This window comes from Perissodus microlepis, chromosome 6 (genome assembly GCF_051167445.1).
Source record: "Perissodus microlepis isolate ML-2025 ecotype Zambia chromosome 6, ASM5116744v1, whole genome shotgun sequence".
In the NCBI taxonomy this organism is placed as follows: domain Eukaryota; kingdom Metazoa; phylum Chordata; class Actinopteri; order Cichliformes; family Cichlidae; genus Perissodus; species Perissodus microlepis.
The window spans coordinates 34,314,498-34,336,404 of record NC_140466.1 but is presented as its reverse complement, the minus strand read 5'-3'; the positions used below and the strand labels follow the sequence as shown (position 1 = coordinate 34,336,404).

At 40.8% G+C, this 21,907-nt stretch overlaps 1 protein-coding gene across 3 annotated transcripts in view; it reads right to left on the bottom strand.

Annotated features, from left to right (window-relative positions):
- LOC146386086 (voltage-dependent T-type calcium channel subunit alpha-1I-like) overlaps positions 1–21,907 on the bottom strand; it is a 262,563-nt gene that overhangs the window by 103,825 nt on the left and 136,831 nt on the right. For 2 of the 3 annotated variants that reach the window (XM_084932111.1, XM_084932109.1), the window contains 2 exons: positions 12,715–12,874; positions 904–1,246 (listed from right to left, as the gene is read on the bottom strand). In XM_084932111.1, the coding sequence (XP_084788237.1) occupies positions 904–1,246; positions 12,715–12,874 (503 nt within the window). The remainder of the gene's footprint in view (positions 1–903; positions 1,247–12,714; positions 12,875–21,907) is intronic. The other variant, XM_084932110.1, reaches the window with a different exon arrangement.

Here is a 21,907-nt window from a genome sequence, read left to right as displayed (position 1 = left end):
GTGAAGTGTCCACTAGTTACCTACAACCCAAACAACCCAACCCATAACTCTCTGTAAAATGGAGACAATGTGTTTTTACAACTTGATATTAATCTATTTTAATATAGTTTAAACATGTTGATTCAAGTGCTGATTAGGTGTTGTTATGTTTGGACAGAGCTATGCAAGCTTCTCTGTTTCCGGTCTTTGTACTAAGCTGGGAAAGAAAGTCACTTTTTAAGAAAAAGCATACAGACTTTTTTCCCAAGTTTTTATTTCTAAAAAGTAAGGTAGATTAAATTTAACTCATTACTCCTGCTCAGATATAGATGTAACCAAGAAAGCAATGGCAGGGAGGTAACTGGTATCAGCTGTTTCACAGCCATCAGTACGTTTCAGTGTGTTGATGTAATACTCTGAATGTTTTCTTGGTTATTTTTGCTGCTGTTGTTTTTGAACAGTATATAATTAGTTTCTATTATTTTCATTTATATCTATTTATATTTATATGCATTATAATCGTTGCATCCTCCTCTGCTTAGCCAAATCATGGTTGCAGGGGTCCATCCCAGCTGTGACACGGTTGGAGGCAGGATGGCAGGAGGCCAATCATCAGTTACCTAAATACCTAAACCCACACATTTTTGAACCTGTGGGAGAAGCTGGAGAACCTTCACTGACATGCGAAGTCCATATATAAACCCCCACCCAGCCTAATTTAAACCCAGTACCTTGATTTTGGTGAGGCAACATTGCTAATCACTCCAACACACTGCCACCTGGATATGTATCCCTTGTATTATTTAACAGCATCAGATATCATGAATTATAAAAATGACAGAGGATGAATCATCACACAGTTAAACAGTGTTTTAATTACTCGATTTACTTGTACAGCCTCAGGTTAAAAACAAAAAAACCCACCTGAAAGATGACAATCCAGGCAAAGGCAATGTTGTCAAAGTTGATGGCTCCTTTGTGGGGGTTGCTGTACCCAGTATGACACCTGGTGTAATACTGGTTCCAGTTCACACAGAGCCCTGCTACACTGACGCTGCCGTTGGCCAGGGGCTCGGGGCTCAGACCGATAGACTGGCGATACAGGATGTCATCTTTGTCCAGGCAGCACGTCTTGCCTCCTTCTCGGCGGGCCGGCACATCGGAGCAAGACATGATGCCATTGTCAACAGGAAGGGAGCAGATAAAAGGACGCTCGTCATCCTCATCAGCCATGTAGTAAGGCCGAGGGAGACTGACTCCGCTACTGCTGGAAGAGTCGAGGAAGGAGACGATGATTACAACAGTATCCTAAAAACAAAACATTTTCTTGTACAACGTAATGTTAAAAATGATAAGTACACTTTAAAATGGGTCAAAAAAAGAGGGAAAAGGAAAAAACTGAAGAAAAAATACAGATGAAAGACAATCTGAAATCAGTCTTAAATATTTATGAATCGAATGGTGAAAAAATCTGCTTGTCAGAGTCAAAGACATCCAGTTTTAAACATCCAGTCATAGTAAAATCAGCATAAAATGTGTGTATTGTAGACAGGAATAGTGTGTTTCATCAACAAAGTCTCGCAATTAAACCAGGCAGAACAGAAGTCATATTATATGGGTGAAAGAGAGTTTTGCAACATTTCGAGGTATTTTTTAAATGAAGATATCTAATAAATGATCAGATAAGAAGAAAACAAAATCCTCTCTAAACTTGCCATTCTCATCCATCTGTTTCTTTACAAGTATAGTGGCATGCAAAGAGATGCACACGAGCCTAGATCAAAGCTTCATGTGTAATGGTGCATTTTAAGTTTGTTATATGAGTGCTCACAAGTGGAGAGATGAGTGGATGAAAGGACAGAGATAGAGAGAGATGATTATGTGTGTAACAGTAAAAGTGAAAGAAATACACCACAAGCAGACGCACGCACACAGACACAGAGGCAGGGTGGTAGTGATGGAGACATTTTAACCCTGACACATCTAGCTGACAGTCTGCGGTCTGACTCTGTTTGACAGCCGTTGTCTGTCCGCGGCGCACCGTTTCCGTGTGACGAACATTTTTCTTGATGCAAGATTGATCATGTACTGGCTACAAAGGCAGCCCGAGAACAAGCCGTCAGACTCGCTGTTCAGTCCAGCAATCTGCGTGTTTCTCACACTGAATGTGAAATTTTCCTTTTGGATTTTTTCTTTTTGTGTTTCGCAAACTACAGAAACACAAAAATATTGGAGGCTTTAAAGTCTTCTATGCAAACAGAATTTTAACAATGTGTTCAAAGCCTGACTCGAACCTGTTAAAAACATTTCACAGCAGTGTGATTTATAGTACTTTTTGCTGAAAAAAATCTTTTGACTGACAAGTTTATTTTGTGTCACCTTCTAAAGCGTGACTTTTAAAGTGTTAAAATCCATTTTTGTCAAGGAGTATGATGTGATTTTATACTGTAGTGCAAATACTTTTTTAAATAAAAGAAACTGACTAGTGGAGAGTTTACACATGCGTAAGAAGCGAGAGATTGCTGGTTTGATGTCAGGAGGAAGTACAAATCCCCCGGTGGTTGCATCAGGAAGGGCATCAGGCTTAAAAAGCTAGCAAATCAAAACTGTGGAGCAACCTACTGCAGCAACCCCTTGTGAAGGGAGCAGCTGAAAGTACCTTTTAAAAGGAAGAAACTAGAATCACCATTGTGGTTGTGGTGCTTCGCAAACATGCATGCCTGTCTACACATAAAAAATATGCACTAGTTTCATCACTGTATTGTTTTATCCCGTTGAACATTTGTGTGGAACTGTGTCCTTGACTTTAATTAAAATCGAATCAGTTTTGCTTTGACTTCAAGTGCAAAATTTTAAGAAATTCTTTCACAGAGTTCCTGATTTAGTGAGACAGCCAGACAAGCAAAAAACAAAATGCGCCGTCATAGAGGTGAAAAAAGTTTTTGGGGAAACATTTATCTCAGCCAGCCCAAGGATTATGTCAGTGACCAGTGTTGGATGTAATCTAACAAAGCACCATACCACACCAGCTTTATTTATAAAGCAAAACCAGGGTTCACAAAGTTCACAAAGAGATTACATTAAGAGATTTAAAAACAAGTACAAGAACTTTAAAAAAGCACGGTAATCAGATTACAATTTTGAGTACCACAGTCGCATTTATCACATTACAGTTTCAATTATGCCATTCATTGCATTACTAAGGTTTCTTTCAAGCTTGCATTAAACGCGCCTCTTGCTATGATCAGCAAACTTAACTTCAAACATCTCTTCACGCTAACACAGAGTAAGTAGGGTTCTGTGAGGGCTTATAACCTGAGTGTTATTTATATGTCTATGTTACAGAGTGATGCAAAAGTAAACTAATGGCTAGTGTAACATATTACTTTCTTCTGGGAGTAATATATTAATATTTGTATGACCTCAATATTCTTAATAACTCTGTGTGATATAAAGGAAAGATACAAAGTACTAGACAGTGCCTACATGTACTGTGGGGACAGCATGTTGTTAGTGGTACCGAACATAAAGTCCACAAGCAGCTACTGTCACTAATAAAAAAGGACCTAACCAGACCAAACTGTGGCCATGTTTCGACCACCTTTCATGTGCTAAACATGTTATTCACGATCTAGCCTGCAAACTGACATCGGCAGCACACTTGTTCCTCAGTTAATTCTAATTTGGTAGCTCGTCCAGCAGGGTGCATGACAAGATGAAGAAGATGCAGACAAGAAGACGTTAGATAAGCAGACTTTAAAAGAAAAGCCAATGCGGTCTGGCGCTGGTGTTATGCAGCAGGCTGCTGTCTGGTTCAGCGTGACCGTCTGCTCTGCCTGTTATAGAACGCTGATGCTACTTCTCAATTTATGACTTGATTAGCTGCGTCAAAGAAAGGTCTGTGTTTAATGAAACCAAGAAAATGTAAGACACACGATACAAAAGCAGTTGACAAAGGAGTAAAGCTGAAATGATGAAAAGAGAAGACAATAAACCAAACGTGAGGAGGAAGAGAGTAAATGTGATCGTTTTGGCAATATTAGGTAAATGAAAAGATAGAGGCTGAAAAAAAGAGCGAAGCTGTGAGTGATTTTATTTTAGTGTGAGGTAGGGTTGCTATTTAGAAGGCAGACCAGAGAACGACATACTGGTTAGCAATTACAATTGACCTGGTATTTATGATGACTCAATAGAAGCAGCATAGTAACTACTCTCTATCTAACACACTCTGTGTATTCGTAGGTCTTTGTATTGCTTCCACTGACTCTGTCCCTGCGTACCGCAGGCTCAACAGAAGCTATTAACAAGCCAAAAAACATGATCTGAAACAGCAGGTTTGCAGCATAACACTGGATATTTTTGACCAGGTTTTCGTCCATGTGCACTGATTCTAGTTGAAACAGGTATTTTTAACCCAAATGTCTGAAGCTAAGACAGTCGCTCTGGTATTAACCACTTATGCCCGTCCACTGAACTTTGTAAGTGTGTTTTAAGCTAAACTTTGTTTCAGTTTAGCTTTGGTTTACTGTAGAGTCTCTGGTTTACCAGCAAAGGTTCATAAAATTCTGTTAGCATGCTCCTAAGCAAATATCAGATCATTAGTAGATATTAGCCACCTCATATTGTCTTGGATAATAACGCAATAAATCTGTACCCAATATAGTGTTAGCAAGATATACTTATACCATGCATTTACACATCGTAGCACAGGAATGTTAAAGCTGTCTATCAGAACGATTGATTTGTCAGTGGACAGCAAATATTGTGTCATTTCTCCTGAATTCCCTGTTAAGCTGTGTGCTCCTCACGTAACTTAAAATGTTTAGTTTATTTAACTAAGAAAATGCATGCTAGATATCTAAAAGTACAAAAGAGGCAGCTTTATCTCACTCAAAAATATTAATCAATGAAACTAGCACACTAGTTTCACATGAAACCAGCATTGAGACAGTGTCTTTTGTCCTGTCTTACTTCCCTCATCCCCAACTGGTCAGAGGATGGCCGCCCCTCCCTGAGTCTGGAGGTTTCTTCCTATTAAAAGGAAGTTTTTCCTTCCCACTGTTCGCAAGTCCTTCCTCAAAGGGGGTCGTTTGATTGTTGGGGCTCTCTCTGTATTATTGTAGGGTCTTTATCTTACAATATACAGCATCCTGAAGCTAGTGCTATTGTGATTTGCCATTATATAAATAAAACTGATATGAAGTATCTCACTGACTCTCTCTGGACATCTCACTCCAGAGACATTAGTTTCTAGGGGTATTTCCATGCTCATGTTCCTCTTAGGGATGTAAATGTGCAGTGTATTGTCTGCACAAATGAGCATGTGTTCCCAGATATACCCCTGTGTTGTTCATCCTTTTCACAGTCCTTACTGGAGGTCTGAGAAGAACAAGTAAATATGAGAAAATGTGACAGACAGCCAACCATCCACAAGTCCCAACCTCTGTGCACGACTGAGCCAACATCCACTGACAGCAGATATCACAGCCTCGCTCATTATCAGTTTGGACATCAGCTGTGTGTTCCTGTATACCGAGGTGATTATGTTCGTCACCAGAGAGTGTCAGACAGACAGCAGTCATTTCACAGCTGAAGAGATGTTGGACTCCTGACAGCAGAGGCACCAGCTAAAGCAGCTGTTTCATACCTCTTGCTCTTGTTTCTGGAAACCTGGCAGTGTGAATTACAACCGTCACACACTGTTTATATCAGCTCTCTGACAAAAACAGGGTGGAAAAAGAGTACCTGTGCGAATGTTTTACCAAAATTGGATGACATTATTGAGATTTACTCAGGGAGATCAGGGCATCCCATGATTACATCCCCTCTCCATTTCATCTCAGAATTGGTTACTATGGTGATGACCTACCCCAAAGCCTCTCATCAGATCATTATTTTCTTTCCGGGCTTGTAAGTGCGAACTGTCGTCCAGCCCACTCTGTGCAGCCAAACTGGCCCAATCAAATGCTTGGCCTCAGATCTGGTCTCCCCAGGCATTTCCTTACCGCTAACAGAATCCCAGTTATTGTCTGAGCTCTGTGTTTGCACAGTGGTATTAGCTGTACTCCTAATCATAGACATGGTTAGGAACAAACAACACCTGTTTAGCTTTAAGCTTCTAATTCTGATTTGCTATTTCCTACCAGGGAAAATGAACTGTCATAATTTATGACTAATTAAGAAGTGCTGACTATTAAAAATCTCTTAATTTTGCTGTGAAAAATACAAGTGAGCAGATAATGAATAAAAGCCAGCTGGTATTAGGTCATTTTTTACCTTTGGGCCACTTTATTTTATCGTTCTTTTCTATACAAGCGTTCCGAGACAGTATTAGTATTAGGAGATAACATTTAAATCACAAAAATATCATGACAATATAAAAAGTGAACAAAAAGGATCTAATTCATTTCAACTAATTAAGTATAATGGCAGTTCAGCTCAAGGTGTCCTGGATCTAGGAACCCAGTGTTTGTGTTTCCTGGTTTTTGCATTTCGTCTCATTTAGTGTTTTTCATTTGTGTTTTTCATCTTTAGTATTTTGTGGTTTCTGGTCTTTAGGTTTTGTTACTGTGCCTTGTGTTCCACGTGTCACGTCCAGTCAGTTATGTTCTCATGTCTGTTCTTCCCCAGTTCCGGCGTCAAGTCCGCGTCTTAATCTGTGTGTCACGTTTCCTGTTTTATTTTGGTAGTTGCTCTTCTTGTGTATAGTGTGCTCAGTTTTGCTTCCTCCCTCGTAGTACACACACCTATGGTGTCAATTTCAAACTCCTTGGTCACCGTGTTCTTGAGTTATTACATTCAGAAGATTTTCAGAAAACTTGAACTCTGACCTTGACCCAGTCAAGATCACTGAGTTTCAAACTCAGATTTTTAGTAACTGCACCTATGGTATCAATTTGAATCTTCTACGTTGCCTTGTCCACTAGTTATTGCATTGACAAGAATTTCAGAAAACATGACCTCTAACCTTGAGGTTGAGGTCAGTGAGAATCAAAGTCATTCAATATTTTTAGTAACTTCACCTATGATATCAATTTGAAGCTCCTACATCGCATCACATTAATTACCAACTTAGATCTTCATGCCTCCCACCCATCAGCTGAGGGAGTAAAAGTACAGGCAATCCTGGCAGTCTGACACTCATCAGGAGTTTTTGGTACAGCACTTTCTTTGCAATCATTTTCACCTCGCAACCTCCAGGAATCACTACCAACCAATCATGGAATACACATTTTTCCCTAGTAACCGGTGGTTATATCATGTCCAAGGGACAACACTTGCATGACATCAAGTGAAAAACCTCAATAGCAACATAAATAAGGAATGGTTCAGAGTTGCTGGATTAAGCCTATTAAATAAATCAAAAGATAGATTTTAACTCAAATCTTTAAAGTAGACGGTGTCTGACTCCTGAAGCCAAACTGGGAGCTAGTTCCACTGGAAAGGAAGAAATCAACAACTGCTTACAAACTTAGGCACAATTAACTGATTTTAAATACACAGTAGTACTTTACAGCTGATTTTAACAATATTCCAATGCATTTAAGATTAATTTTAGGCAATTCGGCCTCCAATTAAAATTCAACTTTAAAACAACACATATTAGGAATCTTGAGCCAAACACACAAAATGTTGTTATTGAGGTTCTCACAACTAGAAAAAGTATGAAATTTAAAGAATATTCCTTACTAGTATTAGTAGTATCAATTTTCTAAAATAACAACAACTACCAAAAACAAAAGTATAAAAAAATATACTGACAATAGCCTAGGTTACCATGTGTTGTAAGACTGCTGTTTGACCTTCACATCAGATGGACAGAACAAACTGCTCCGGTGCCCATCTCCCTCACATGTACCTCTGTACCACTCGAAAATCATTTTTCAACATGTGATGTAGTCCAGTGACTTAAACAGAGGGTCCTGAATGTTTGGAACAAATGCTATGGCCCCACAGCCAGATGTTCTCAGATGTGGCATTAAAATGGAGAGGATGCTTGCTCCATGCATTTGCATGTCTTAAACCTAACTCTGATCTCTTTTTAAATCTACCCAAATGGAAAGTGTAAAAGAAAAATCAAATCAAGTCTGCAAGTGAGTCTCAAGAAATTACACTAAAAAGATACATGATTAAAATAATTTAACTAGTAAACATTTTTGTGACTGTGAAATTGCTGAATTAAAGAAAGTCAAGCTTTTTCAAATCACCAAACTTTTTATTTTGGGTAGAAGCTGAAGGTTGCTGACATATGAGTGACAGCTGGTGTTTCTGCTGCTCTGCACAAACACATGCATCACACAGTCTAATGCCCAGAAATACAAAAAAGCAAGTAGTACTCCATGAGCAGAGAATGAACTACAAAGCATTTGCACTTCACTAAAGCAACATGACAGAAGAGTAATTGAATTTCTGATACCGCCAACAAAAATAAACACCCCACAGCCATTGGGACACGGAACAGTACTCCTGAAAAGTATATATGAAAAATATAATAAACTGTGCAATACTATTAAACTATACAGGTAAGATATGGCGTTATTTTTGTGCCACTATTCTGAGCGCACGTAAAAAAAAAATTGCGTGCAGGCATCTCCGAAAACGTTAGAGCACTTATGCAAATATGTGATGTCTTGATGAATCGAGCAGGTATTTGATGGATTCTGGGATATTGCATTTCATCATTTCAAGCTGATTGGAGACCAAAACAGCCAATCAGATTTTTTTTGCATCCAAGTCTGTGATTGGCTGGTTTTGTGGCACAAATATAACGGTGTACAGAAAGAGTTGAGCGCGCACGGGCAGAAATGTTGAGAGTGCAAGCAACACATTGCGAGCGAGCGCAAATGCAAAAACTGAGCGACAGGGGCTGCTATTGTGTGTGTGTGTGTGTGGATAATAGCAAACACTGAAATACATTTTTTGCACGCAGCAATGAATTTTGTTCACTCAAATTCAGCTTTTCTTCGCTCAAAATAAATTTCTCCTCAAAATACAACACTTGCACCTGCAATTTTTTTTTACGTGCGCTCAGAACAGTGGCACAAAAATAACGCCATAGTAAGAGAGGTCAAAGGAGCTTGCAAAGAAAAGCGTCTGGACTTCTTTAAGTTTACTTGAAGACGTTTCACCTCTCATCCGAGAAGCTTCTTCAGTTTTAAGGTCAAATGGTGGAGAGTCCCAGATATAAACCTAGTGGGAGTATCCCTCCACAGAGGGACAAAAGGACCCCCTGATGATCCTCTAATCGCCTGAGCCAAGGTGTGAAACTGGGTGTGGGTCCCAATCAGCCAGAGTTTCGGGTGTGTTCATTGTGAAACCTGGCCCCACCTTATCATGCGAATTCATGAGGTCAGATGGCCCAGGATGTGAGTGGGCGTTAAGGCGTCTGGGAAGGGATCTCAAAACTGGATTATAGATGGCAGAGAGTTGGTGTCGTAAACCCCCGCCTCTGTTCAAAGATGGTCGCTCACAGTGGACATAGATGGCTTCTTTCACTCCTCTTTCAAACCATCTGTCCTCTCTGTCCAAAATGTGAACATTGGCATCCTCGAAAGAGTGTCCTTTATCCTTAAGATGCAGATGGACTGCTGAGTCTTGTCCTGTGGAGGTGGCTCTTCTGTGTTGTGCCATGCGCTTGTGAAGTGGCTGTTTGGTCTCTCCAATGTAGAGGTCTGGGCATTCCTCGCTACACTGTACAGCATACACCACATTGTTAAGTCTGTGTTTTGGCGTTTTGTCTTTCGGGTGAACCAGTTTTTGTCTGAGCGTGTTGCTGGATCTGAAATGCACCGGGATGTCATGCTTGGAGAAAACTCTCCTAAGTTTTTCTGATACACCGGCTACATAGGGGATGACAATGTTGTTGCGTCTGTCCTTCTTATCCTCCCTCGTTGGTGTCTGGTCTTCTTTTCTGTGCCTCTTTGCTGACTTTAAGAACGCCCATTTAGGATAGCCGCACGTTTTGAGTGCTTCCTTTACATGTGTGTGTTCCTTCTTTTTTCCTTCAGGCTTAGAGGGAACATGTTCTGCCCGGTGGTGCAGGGTCCTAATTACTCCAAGTTTGTGTTCCAAAGGGTGATGGGAGTCAAAGAGGAGGTACTGGTCCGTGTGTGTGGGCGTTAATGTGCGCAGTGAAGGATTCCACTTCTTGTGTCTTGATTTTGACCCAGGTGTCGTCCACATATCTGTACCAGTGGCTGGGTACTCTTCCTTTGAAAGAGCCAAGAGCCTTCCTTTCCACTTCCTCCATGTAAAGGTTGGCTACAATAGGTGACACGGGGGAGCCCATGGCACAGCCATGTTTTTGTCTGTAAAAGCCTTCGTTGTATTTGAAATATGTAGTGGTGAGTGCCTCACCACTACAGATTTCAAATACAACGAAGTGCCTCACGCTTTTCTTTGCAAGCTCCTTTGACTACGATGACCTGGATGACTGAGAACCTTCACAGACATAGTAAGAGAGGTTAACTAAAAAACAGCAAAAGGATAAAGGCACAGTCCACCTAAAGCTTAGACCTTTTCTGAAATTCAGATACAGTACTCTGTACAGCTAGGAAGTGTGTGCATGTATCAGTTCTTAGTTTTTTTTATTTGTTTTCTTCTTGCACTCTTTCTAATATTCTAATATTTGTTTGAATTTTTAAAAAGTAGAGGGATGAGTATATGAATAAGGGTGCGAAGAGCAGGGGGTGATTTGTCACAACATACACAGTCATTTTGTTTATATATTTGCAAGCAATGTATTTATAAGCTTGCTCTCCCATTCACGATTTCAGATTCATAACTTTATTGGAATTACACTGCTTCATCTCCTTTGAAATTTCTGCTGGTTAAAGGCCAAAAATTGGACTTGGTCACTCTGAAGTTCAGTTACAGTCAGTCTTTTGCTATTCACCACCTTGAATATAGTGGCTGTGATGAATATGTATGTATGTGGCTAGAGACCGGCCACACATCTATTACTCCAAAGATGGGGAAGAAGAGAGGTCGTAAGTGTTTATGTGCACTGGAGGCAAATTTGAATTCGTGCCTGCACCTTCACTCTCAAGATATGAAAGATCACACCTGTAATTTCTCATCTGAGAAAGGTCCCCTTCACCCAAGAAGTGAAAACATTAACAAAAGTGACAACATGATATCGCTGCAATTACTTGTCAGTAGAACAAGAACAAGTCTGAACAACAGCTAACAGCAGCTAACATTATGCTGTCCCTCTGATAAACAGTTTGATTACATTCTCACATCACATGAGAGTTTATTCACTAAATGTCATGCCAGCCATGCTAGATCTACTTCAAAGACAGTTTAACACCATCTAATAGCAGCGAACAGAGGCTAACACCTGCTAACAGAGGCCAACAGCAGCTAACAAGTGGTAACAGCAGCACTTACTGACAGAAAAGTTCAAGATATCCTCAACAGCTCACCTCAGTATCACTTTCCTTTCACAAAGTGTTACAGCCTCCTCCAGAGTAAATAGATGTGGACACCCGGAATATTGACAGCTGAGGTAAACAGCTGACTTACAGCCTAGCATCACTACAGATTAATGGTGGACAGAGTTATTTGTGAGTAATGTGAGAAAATTACTGTGAGAATTAGGAATAGTAAGAACAGACTTCAGTTGACTGCAATCTACTGAAATCTAGTGGTAAGATTTTAGACACTGTAACTTTAACTATATTGTACTTTAACGCTTGATTTTGAAGTGCAACTTATATGCTAAGAATTGTTGTCTTGCCCATGGCACATGTCCTAAACATTTCCTTCAGCATTTTCTAGTATAACTCAGGTTTCAGTGCTCCATGACAACTGGTGTTATTTCCTCAAACAGAATACATCTTATTCAAACCAATAAGTTCAAATGTGGTCTTGTTGTTTGGGATTGACTAGTACATGTCGCACTCTTGTGTGATCTCTGTTGGTCGATCGTTTCTGTGGAGGGTGAACGTGATTTTGAATTTCTTCCATTTATAGACGATCTCTGTGAATTGTGGTTGTGTGTTGGAATCTGAAGTCTTTAGAGATGCTTCTATAACCTTTCCTTGTCTAGTGAGTTTGAATATTACTGCATTGTGAAACCTAAAAAAGTTACGTTCAGTCACCCCTTCTCCATCTATTTCATTTTGCCAAACGTGTTTAAGCTACAGTACCTGGAATTTCTCGATCCTACGTCTCTGCAGTTTATTGCAGAAACGCTGATACAATCTTGATGACTTGGCAGAAAATGGGTTAGAGAGAAGGGTTGCAGTGAAGAAGAGTGTCAGCCTTTTAATTAAGTGGCACATTTGATTATGAGGTAATGATATTTGCTTTGTGCAAATTTTAGTTTGCCATCAGCCTCATTATATTAGCACTTGAGAGATGGGGCCAGAGGGAGGCTTAATCTCACACTATGGAAATATGAGTGAATTGAATAGATGATGTAATTAATCTTCTAGAGTCACGCAGAGGGAGGGCAGGTAATGAGAGGAGAGGTGACAGACCTATTTACACATACAGAAACTGACACACATATACATTGCGGGTAAAGTGTGTATTTTGATTCATGTGCTATTCAAGAAGTTACATCATTGACACAATTACCGTAATAAAGAAACACACACAGAGGTGACAGTGTGTAGACGTCAGACTCACACACGCCCTGTCAGAGAGATTAATGTTCAAGAAGACAGAATGTGCATTACATGGTCTCACACTCTTTTCCACACTCAGACGGAGTAGGCGGTGACTCACAGTGTGAAGTTCTCCTCGGGGTAGCAGCGGTTTCTCAGCAGCCCCGCCCACAGCTGCACTCCTATGATGCCGAAGATGAAGAAGACGAAAAAGCAGAGGAGAAGGACGTTACCCAGCATGGGCAGCGTGTCGAGCAGCAGGTTCACCAGGATACGCATGCCTGGAGAGAGACAGACAAATACTTATGTGATGACACATCCCGCACAGCTCTATGGCTGACTTTACTTTATGATCTAAACGGAGCAATGGCGTTCCCATCCACTTGCTACAAAGCTTTATAGGAAAATTGTGTACAGTAAAAGAACAGCACACAAGAGGAAAGAGGAGGAATAATTTACTCATTTTATATTTGCAGCATGAAGAGAAAAAATACCTATAAGTAATTACACACCAGCACTGAATCACAGCTGACTTATTCATATACAGTAATAAACTGACCTTAATTAGTGAACTGTTGTGAGCTGAACAGCAGTAATATTAGCACTACAAAGCATTATGAGCTTGGAAAGTATCGATGCAGTTCTGTTATTGATTTACTAGTAACGACTTTACTCTTGCCCCAAATCCCTATTTGACTTAAATAAAACAGTAAAAAAAACAAAAAAAACCCCACAAAACAACCTTTTTGTTCACAGACAAGAGATTATTTTTCATCTCAAACCTTGTAAAGGTCTTTCAAAGGATTTCTTTGGACATTGGCTGCTCATTTTTAGTCCAGTCCTTGTGTCTGACCACTTTTAGTGCAGCTCAGGGCATGAACCCATGTTGTTTCTGTTCACGATAGACAACTTAGCAAAAAAGTATATACAAATTGTATCCTTAACCACCTTTGTTTTTGGCAGCTTGTTGTAAAACCACATCATTTGTTTCTATGTTTTCAGCTGACCTGTAAAAAAATGCCAAAGATAACACACGTTGGCATAAAATTGTATTTTTGTACTATCAACCAAGTAACCAACAAGGTGATTCCCAAACAAAGTAAGCTGCAAACTTGCCACATGTCAGCATTATACTGTGTCTTTAAAAGTTTAAGGACACTGGACAATTATTGTTATCATTCTGTTACAATTAACCTCTTTTCCCCTCAGTCCAACCTGCCTGCACTCCTTTGACTGATCCCAGGTATTTAAACTCATGCACACCTTCACCACCTCTGCTCCTTGCAGCTTTATTGTTACACCTGTCTCCCTCTCATTCACACTCATTTATTCTGTCTTGTTTCTACTGACTTTCATTCATCTTCTCTCCAGAGCATACCTCCACCTCTCCAGGCTCTCTTCCACCTGCCCCCTACTCCCACAACAAAATGTCATCTGCAAACATCATACCCACACAGACTCCTGCCTGACTTGATATGCCAACCGGTCCATCACCAATGCAAACAAGAAGGGGCTCAGAGCCGATCCCTGATGTAATCCCACCCCTACCGTGACCTCATCTGTCACCTCATACCTCAGCTCTGCCTTGTTGTTCTTGTAAATGTCCCACCACCTTCACATACTTCTCTGCCACTCATGTCTTCCTCGTGCAGTACCACAGCTCCAGAAACACAATGCAGCTCCTTCTGATGGTCTCTATATTTCTCTATTAACACTCTCAAAGTAAACATCTGTAGTGTTACGAAGCCATACTGCTGCTCACTGATCATCATCTGTCTTCTTCACCTGGTGTCAACAAACTTCAACAACTCTTTCCCTCTCAGCTTCGGTGTATGGCTCATCAGCTTTATCCCTCTGCACATCAGCCTTGTTCCTAAAAACTGGTATCAGTACACCTCTTCTCCGTTCCTCAGGCATCCTCTCACTCTCCCAGCTTGTGTTAAACACTCTTGTCAATAAGTCGACTCCCCTCTCTCCTGGATATCTCCATTCCTCCACAGGTATGTGACTTAAGGAAATTACAAGATATCTTGCATAAGAGAGTTCAGGCGATCATACCAAATATTGATTTTCATGCTCGTTAGAATAACACACACCCTTACTTTAACCCATCACAAAATCAAGGCGTTTGCACCGTACTGTATGACTGAAGCATTTTAGGAAGCACAGCAACAGTGTGGGAACGAAAAGGTTGGTAAGAACTAATCAAACAGTTTTTGTATTTCACTATAATGTTTCATTCTAACAGAGGTTAAGCAGTCTCCAACTTTCTAGAAAAAGATCTAATGATGCCAGCTTAAAGTGTCATTCAGTTACCAAAACCTTGTTAACTTTGTTATATTTTGAACCAAAACTAAGCTCTTTATAAGAGGCTGCACTGCTGACTGTGATAATTCTGTGTTCTGCTTTAAAATTGGATGAGCAACATACCCCTATGCTCCACTGGAAAATGGAAGACGTGCACAAACACACAAAAATGTTTGGATCTGTATAATTAGTGCACACAGACTCCAAATCCTCGTCTCACCTATCGCTTTCCCTGTCTTAAAACATTCTCTGCCATCCCTCCCACTCTTTAGTTGGTGCAGAAATTTACACATCCATTTCTATATAAGCCGTCGTATTATCATAATTAGCTAATCAATCACTAATCTCCTCACTAATTGTAATCCCACAGCCAATTACTTTGGGGCTAAACACTTGGGGAAACTAAACTATGGGTTAAATTGTATCTGTAAAATGGATTGAAGATTGATACAACATTTAACTGATTAGTCAGGGGGAAGCCCATCCATAGATCCTCTTCCAGGGGTCTCATTACATAACGTAATAAAAAGGATGTCTTACTTGATGAACGCATACACTGGAGGCGTGCAGCTGTACACAAGCAGAAGACTTGGAAACTTGACCCGTGTATTTACAGTAAAGGTGATATTTCCATTTAAAATAAAGCTGTATTTTGAATCTGATGTACATTTTCTGTCTGACCATGAAAGAATCTTCCCTATTAGTGATGGATACAAAGTTCAATTTTTTTTATCTTCTTGTATAAAATCTTCTTTAGAGCTGCAGGAAGTGGTAAGTCACACATGGAAAATATTCATTTCTAATGAGAATTGAAATCCCCCTTCTGAGATTTTAGTTTTGGTGGGAAAAAAAAAAAAAACACCCATCTCGCCCCTGCGGGCGGTTTATCCTTCAAGCTCGGGTCCTCTACCAGAGGCCTGGGAGCTTGAGGGTCCTGCGCAGTATCTTAGCTGTTCCTAGGACTGCGCTCTTCTGGACACAGATCTCCGATGTTGTTCCCGGGATCTGCTGGAGCCACTCGCCTAGCTTGGGAGTCACTGCACCTAGTGCTCCGATTACCACGGGGACCACCGTCACCTTCACCTTCCACATCCTCTCGAGCTCTTCTCTGAGCCCTTGGTATTTCTCCAGCTTCTCGTGTTCCTTCTTCCTGATATTGCTGTCATTCGGAACCGCTACATCGATCACTACGGCCGTCTTCTTCTGTTTGTCTACCACCACTATGTCCGGTTGGTTAGCCACCACCATTTTGTCCGTCTGTATCTGGAAGTCCCACAGGATCTTAGCTCAGTCATTCTCCACCACCCTTGGGGGCATCTCCCATTTTGACCTCGGGACTTCCAGGTTATACTCGGCACAGATGTTCCTGTACACTATGCCGGCCACTTGGTTATGGCGTTCCATGTATGCCTTGCCTGCTAGCATCTTGCACCCTGCTGTTATGTGCTGGATTGTCTCTGGAGCATCTTTACACAGCCTGCACCTGGGGTCTTGCCTGGTGTGATAGACCCCAGCCTCTATGGATCTTGTACTCAGAGCTTGTTCTTGTGCTGCCATGATTAGTGTCTCTGTGCTGTCTTTCAGTCCAGCTTTGTCCAGCCACTGGTAGGATTTCTGGATGTCAGCCACCTCCTCTATCTGCCGGTGGTACATACCGTGCAGGGCCCTGTCCTTCCATGATGGTTCCTCATCTCCCTCCTCTTTCTTGGGTTTCTGCTGCCTGAGGTATTCACTGAGCACTCGGTCAGTTGGGGCCATATTCCCAATGTATTCTTGGATGTTCGTTGTCTCATCCTGGACTGTGGTGCTGACACTCACCAGTCCCCGGCCCCCTTCCTTCCGCTTAGCGTACAGCCTCAGGGTGCTGGACTTGGGGTGAAACCCTCCATGCATGGTAAGGAGCTTTCTTGTCTTTATGTCAGTGGCTTCTATCTCCTCCTTTGGCCAGCCTATTACCCCAGCAGGGTACCTGATCACGGGCAGGGCGTAGGTGTTGATGGCCCGGATCTTGTTCTTACCGTTCAGCTGACTCCTCAGGACTTGCCTGACCCTCTGCAGGTACTTGGTGGTTGCAGCCTTTCTAGCGGCCTCTTCATGGTTCCCATTCGCCTGCGGGATCCCCAGGTACTTGTAACTGCCCTCTATGTCTGCAATGTTGCCTTCTGGTAGTTCAATCCCCTCAGTTCTGACTACCTTCCCTCTCTTCGTTACCATTCGACTACACTTCTCCAGTCCGAACGACATTCCAATGTCATTGCTGTATAGCCTGGTAGTGTGGATCAGTGAATCGATGTCTCGTTCACTCTTGGCATACAGCTTGATGTCATCCATGTACAGGAGGTGGCTGACAACTGCTCCGTTCCGTAGTCGGTATCCGTAGCCAGTCTTGTTAATGATATCACTGAGGGGTTCAGGCCTATGCAGAACAGCAGTGGGGACAGAGCATCTCCTTGGTAGATCCCGCACTTGATGGTGACTTGTGCTATGGGCTTGGAGTTGGCCTCTAGTGTTGTACGCCACATCCCCATTGAGTTCCTGATGAAGGCTCTTAGGGTCTTAGGGTATCATCTCCTTCTCTTTTTATCCTTTGGGTTTAAACACAACACATAACCTTTGGTGAACAACTGTCTGGGCTGAGTTTGCTTTTTTGATGTCAATAATTGATGATTTGTGGGTACTGAATTCTTCAAAAATTCAAGCATTCTCCTCTCAACCAGACAACAAGGTGTCTGATAAGACGTTTATTTTTTTTTAAATTTAGTGTTTACTTTGGCCTTTGTAATTAATGACTTTAGCTACCCCTGAAAAATGCTATTTAAATGAAGTTACTATAAGTACATTCCACCTGCAGTCAAACTAAAATCAGAGAACCTGATTTTCTTTGAGCAAATTGAAACAGACGTCCCATTTCAGATTGATTAAGTCTGTTTGAAGTTGCTAGAAGCTTAAAACAGTGCAATATCAAATCAGGCACCCTAATGTGAATATATTAACATTTAAAACAGTTAACAAATTAAAAGGAAAAGAGGAGAATGTGTCACATGTACAACGAGACATACAAAATAACAACAATTCTAAATTAAAATAGTGGACTTGTTGTAGTCACACAAGTTTTGACTACACTGAAGGACCAGTGTTTCCTTCATAGTTTTAATGATTTGAATCAAATAGAATGTAAATGAAAAGGGAACAACATAGAATACCCTGATGGCCGTTACCCTGGCAGCTAATACGATGTCTCCCAGAGGGGTTGAGGGTAATGTAGTAAACAGGCCCAGTCCTTTAAGCTGTGACCAGTGGGAACCCGACATGGATAATTTCCATTAGCGCCATTAAGTGACTCCTCTGTTCAGTTCTCACATCGTCCTCCGAGAGTGTCCGCTTAGTTACTATGTGCCTGAAAGTGTGTGTACACAAGTGCTTAGTGGCTTTGTGTTGGTTGCACTTTTGCGACATGTACTGCCTGCACAACATATGCATTTACTGGTGTGTCTGCACTCATAAAGCCAACAATGTGGAGCGAAGAGCTTTCCGGTAAATAGTCTTTATTCAAAGCACAGAACTGCATCTTTATCATCCAACAAATAAAAATGAGTCAAATAACTGGCTTTTGGCAGCCGATGCTGGCACTGTTACAACCTGGCCTTCTCACTCTTTGGATAGTGTTGCTGGTGCTTGACAAAATAACTTGATGCTTTAATGTTAATGTTGACAATTGTGTTGCCAATACTTGAGCATTAATAGATCTATTCAATCTACTGAAAACATGCTGTGCTTTCAACATCTTATAAATTTTTTTTATTAAAAAAAGGGAACTGAAAAACATAATAAAGAGTTAGGGAAAGGCTGAAATTATGCTGGAAGCATTTATGTGTGGTAACAAAAATATTAACTTGCTGATGTTAATTAAAGTCTATGTGTACAAAGACCACGCACATTTGTGCCAATTAGAAGAAAACGCAAAGTTCCCCTGAGGCTGATAGAAATTCCCCTTTGAAAGTAATATGAGTTCCTCCATATTGGTTGTAGCTATGAAAAGTAGTAGATCTAACATAAGGAGCTGGGAAAGAAAAACATCTGGACTTGGTGTAGGTCACAATCAGCTAAGGTTTCGGGAGAACCCACTGTGAAATGAGGATGAATATGTTAGTTGACATGAATCAGGTCATACTAATTGTCACAATCCTCTAAGCACAGGTTGAGGAGGAGGAGTGGAAGCAATCTTTTACTGCAGCCTATAAATCAACCAGACTGAGACACAGTTTTGATTTACTGAGGTCAAATGGCCCAGGATGTGCATGGGCGTTAAGGCGTCTGGGAAGGGATCTCAACACTGGATTATAGATGGCAAACAGTTGGTGTCGTAAACCACCACGTCTGTTCAAAGATGGTCGTTCACAGTGGACATAGACGGCTTCTTTCACTCCTCTTTCAAATCATCTGTCTTCTCTGTCCAAAAATGTGAACATTGGTGTCCTCAAAGGAGTGACCTTTGTCCTTTAGATGAAGATGGACAGCCGAGTCTTGTCCTGGTCGATGTGGCTCTTCTATGTGCCATGCGTTTATGAAGTGGCTGTTTGGTCTCACCGTCGTAGAGGTGATTTAGAGGTCTGAGCATTCCTCGCTACACTGTACAGCATACACTATGTTGTTAAGTTTGTGTTTGGGAGTTTTTTTCTTTGGGATGAACCAGTTTTTGTCTGAAAGAAGGAAACTTAAAGAAATTCAGACGCTTTTCTTTCCAGCTCCTTAGATTACAATGACCCGGGTGACTGAGAACCTTCACAGACACAGATCTATCCTTGCACATATAATCAAAAATTAATATAAAATGTTTAGCCACAGAAAAACTAGTAATATATATTCTATCTTCTGATTTGCTGGATAGTCTGGATAGCAGCCAACTCCCAAAGTCGCCCGCTGTCCACTGACCACTTCTTGTCTTGTCTAATGACAAATAGAGCTCTGAAGTCAAATGTGGATTATTAAACATTAGGGCTCTCTAAGTCCCTGTTAGTAAATGATGGGAGGATGAATATGTTAGTTGACATGAATCAGGTCATACTAATTGTCACAATCCTCGAAGCACAGGTTGAGGAGGAGGAGTGGAAGCAATCTTTTACTGCAGCCTATAAATCAACCAGACTGAGACACAGTTTTTAATTCATTTGAACGTCTGACTCTTGGGCTTGGAAATGGAAACTGGAAAACTCCCAAAACAGTTTTATTTGTCTGCTTTCTGTTAAAAGTGAGTTTTTCCTTCCCACTGTCACCATGTACTTGCTCATAGAAGGCCACCTGGTTTTGGGGGTGTTCTCTGTACTTGTAGGGTCTTTACCGTACAAGATAAAGATCCTTGAGGTGACTTGTTATGATTTGGTGCTATATAAATTAAACTGAACTGACCTGAACTGAACTGATATTGAATTGAATTACAGTAAAGTATATCTGTTCATGGGTACTGTGCTGATAGCCAACTTTTACTTACATGCATTGCTTCTCCTGCCTGTAATTTTACTTCTGTTAGCCAATCACAGACTCTTGCAGGTGTTTATGTGCCACTAACAAGAACAGCCCCAAGTTAGCAACTGAAACATTTGAACTTTCCATATAAACTTTCCATATAGATGCTACTCTTTTCATGATTCAGCTTCAGGTTAAACAAAGAATAACCTTTAGTTTAGTAAATACTGCACGTGATAAGAAGTCTGATTTTCTTGGGCTTTAATTTAATAACTCAATTCAACCAAGAAAAAAAAATGTTACTGGGTTAAGTATAATAAAAATTCTAAGGTTCTAAGGTCACCATTTGACCTTAGAACTGAAGAAGCTTCTCGGATGAGAGGTGAAACGTCTTCAAGCAACTTAAAGAAGTCCAGACGCTTTTCTTTGCAAGCTCCTTTGACTACGATGACCTGGATGACTGAGAACCTTCACAGACATATAATAAAAATTGAGATTTTTTCCACCTTTATAAACAGTAAAATGCAATCATATTCAAATATTTTCCCCAAAATGAAATTATTATAATTTATAAATGATTATACATTTTGACCCATCCAAATGCAGACATAAGACATGTTATTGTGCAGGTTTCAGACTGAGCTATTGGGATATTGTTTACCTCCCTGTTTGCTCACCTACTAATTCTACCTGCCGAAGAAATGTAGACTTTGTAGAAAACATTTTACATTATAATTTTTGAAAACGAGTGGGTTGGTAATGTTGTTTCTTCTCTTTTTCTATGTAATCACCTCCCTTTTCTCATGTTATCTTCCCCTCTCCAGGTGCCTGTCTTCCACGTCCCTTGCCTCCTTTTTATCTCTATTCTTCCAGCGACTCCCTCCATCGCTTGCACTTCCTCAGCTGTATCTATCATCATAATAGCCTGCTCATCTGAGTCCCCCCGCATCTCTCCTCTCATCATCCCTCTCTTCCTCTCGTCCATCTTCGACTACCCTTTATGGAGCTGGATAATCTCCTCTTCCCTCCTTCATTTATCTCTCTTGCTGCCTTTTTTGTCCTCTCCTCTCACCTGCCTGTCTTTCTTTCCTATCCTTGCTTAACCCAGATGCAGTGTTCTTATTGAAACGGTGGAGAATAAACCACAAGAAGAGCATCAATCTGATGTGAGGGGATTTATTTTTCTGACATCCTCTACATTGTATTAAGTGTCAGGTGACTTTTCTATACCGCCTCTTTTCTTTTTGTGTCCAAACTAGACATTTCACCATGAAAGAACCAATTTGCTTTTTTTTTTGTTTTTATTTTATTTTATTTTTGTTTTGTTTTGGAGTGACAGAGAGGAAGAAGCTCAGTGAACAGAAAAGTCCCCTCTGCTCACAGAAATGTCAGATTACAGCTGCAAACATGGTTTAGACTTCAGTGACTCATCACTGTTTGTGTTCCCTGCCAACAGAGCAAAAAACGCATTCACGGGCAAATTAAGTCCACCCTGCACAAACAGACTGCTAGCCATTAAGGGATGCAATGAAAGCTCAGAACAC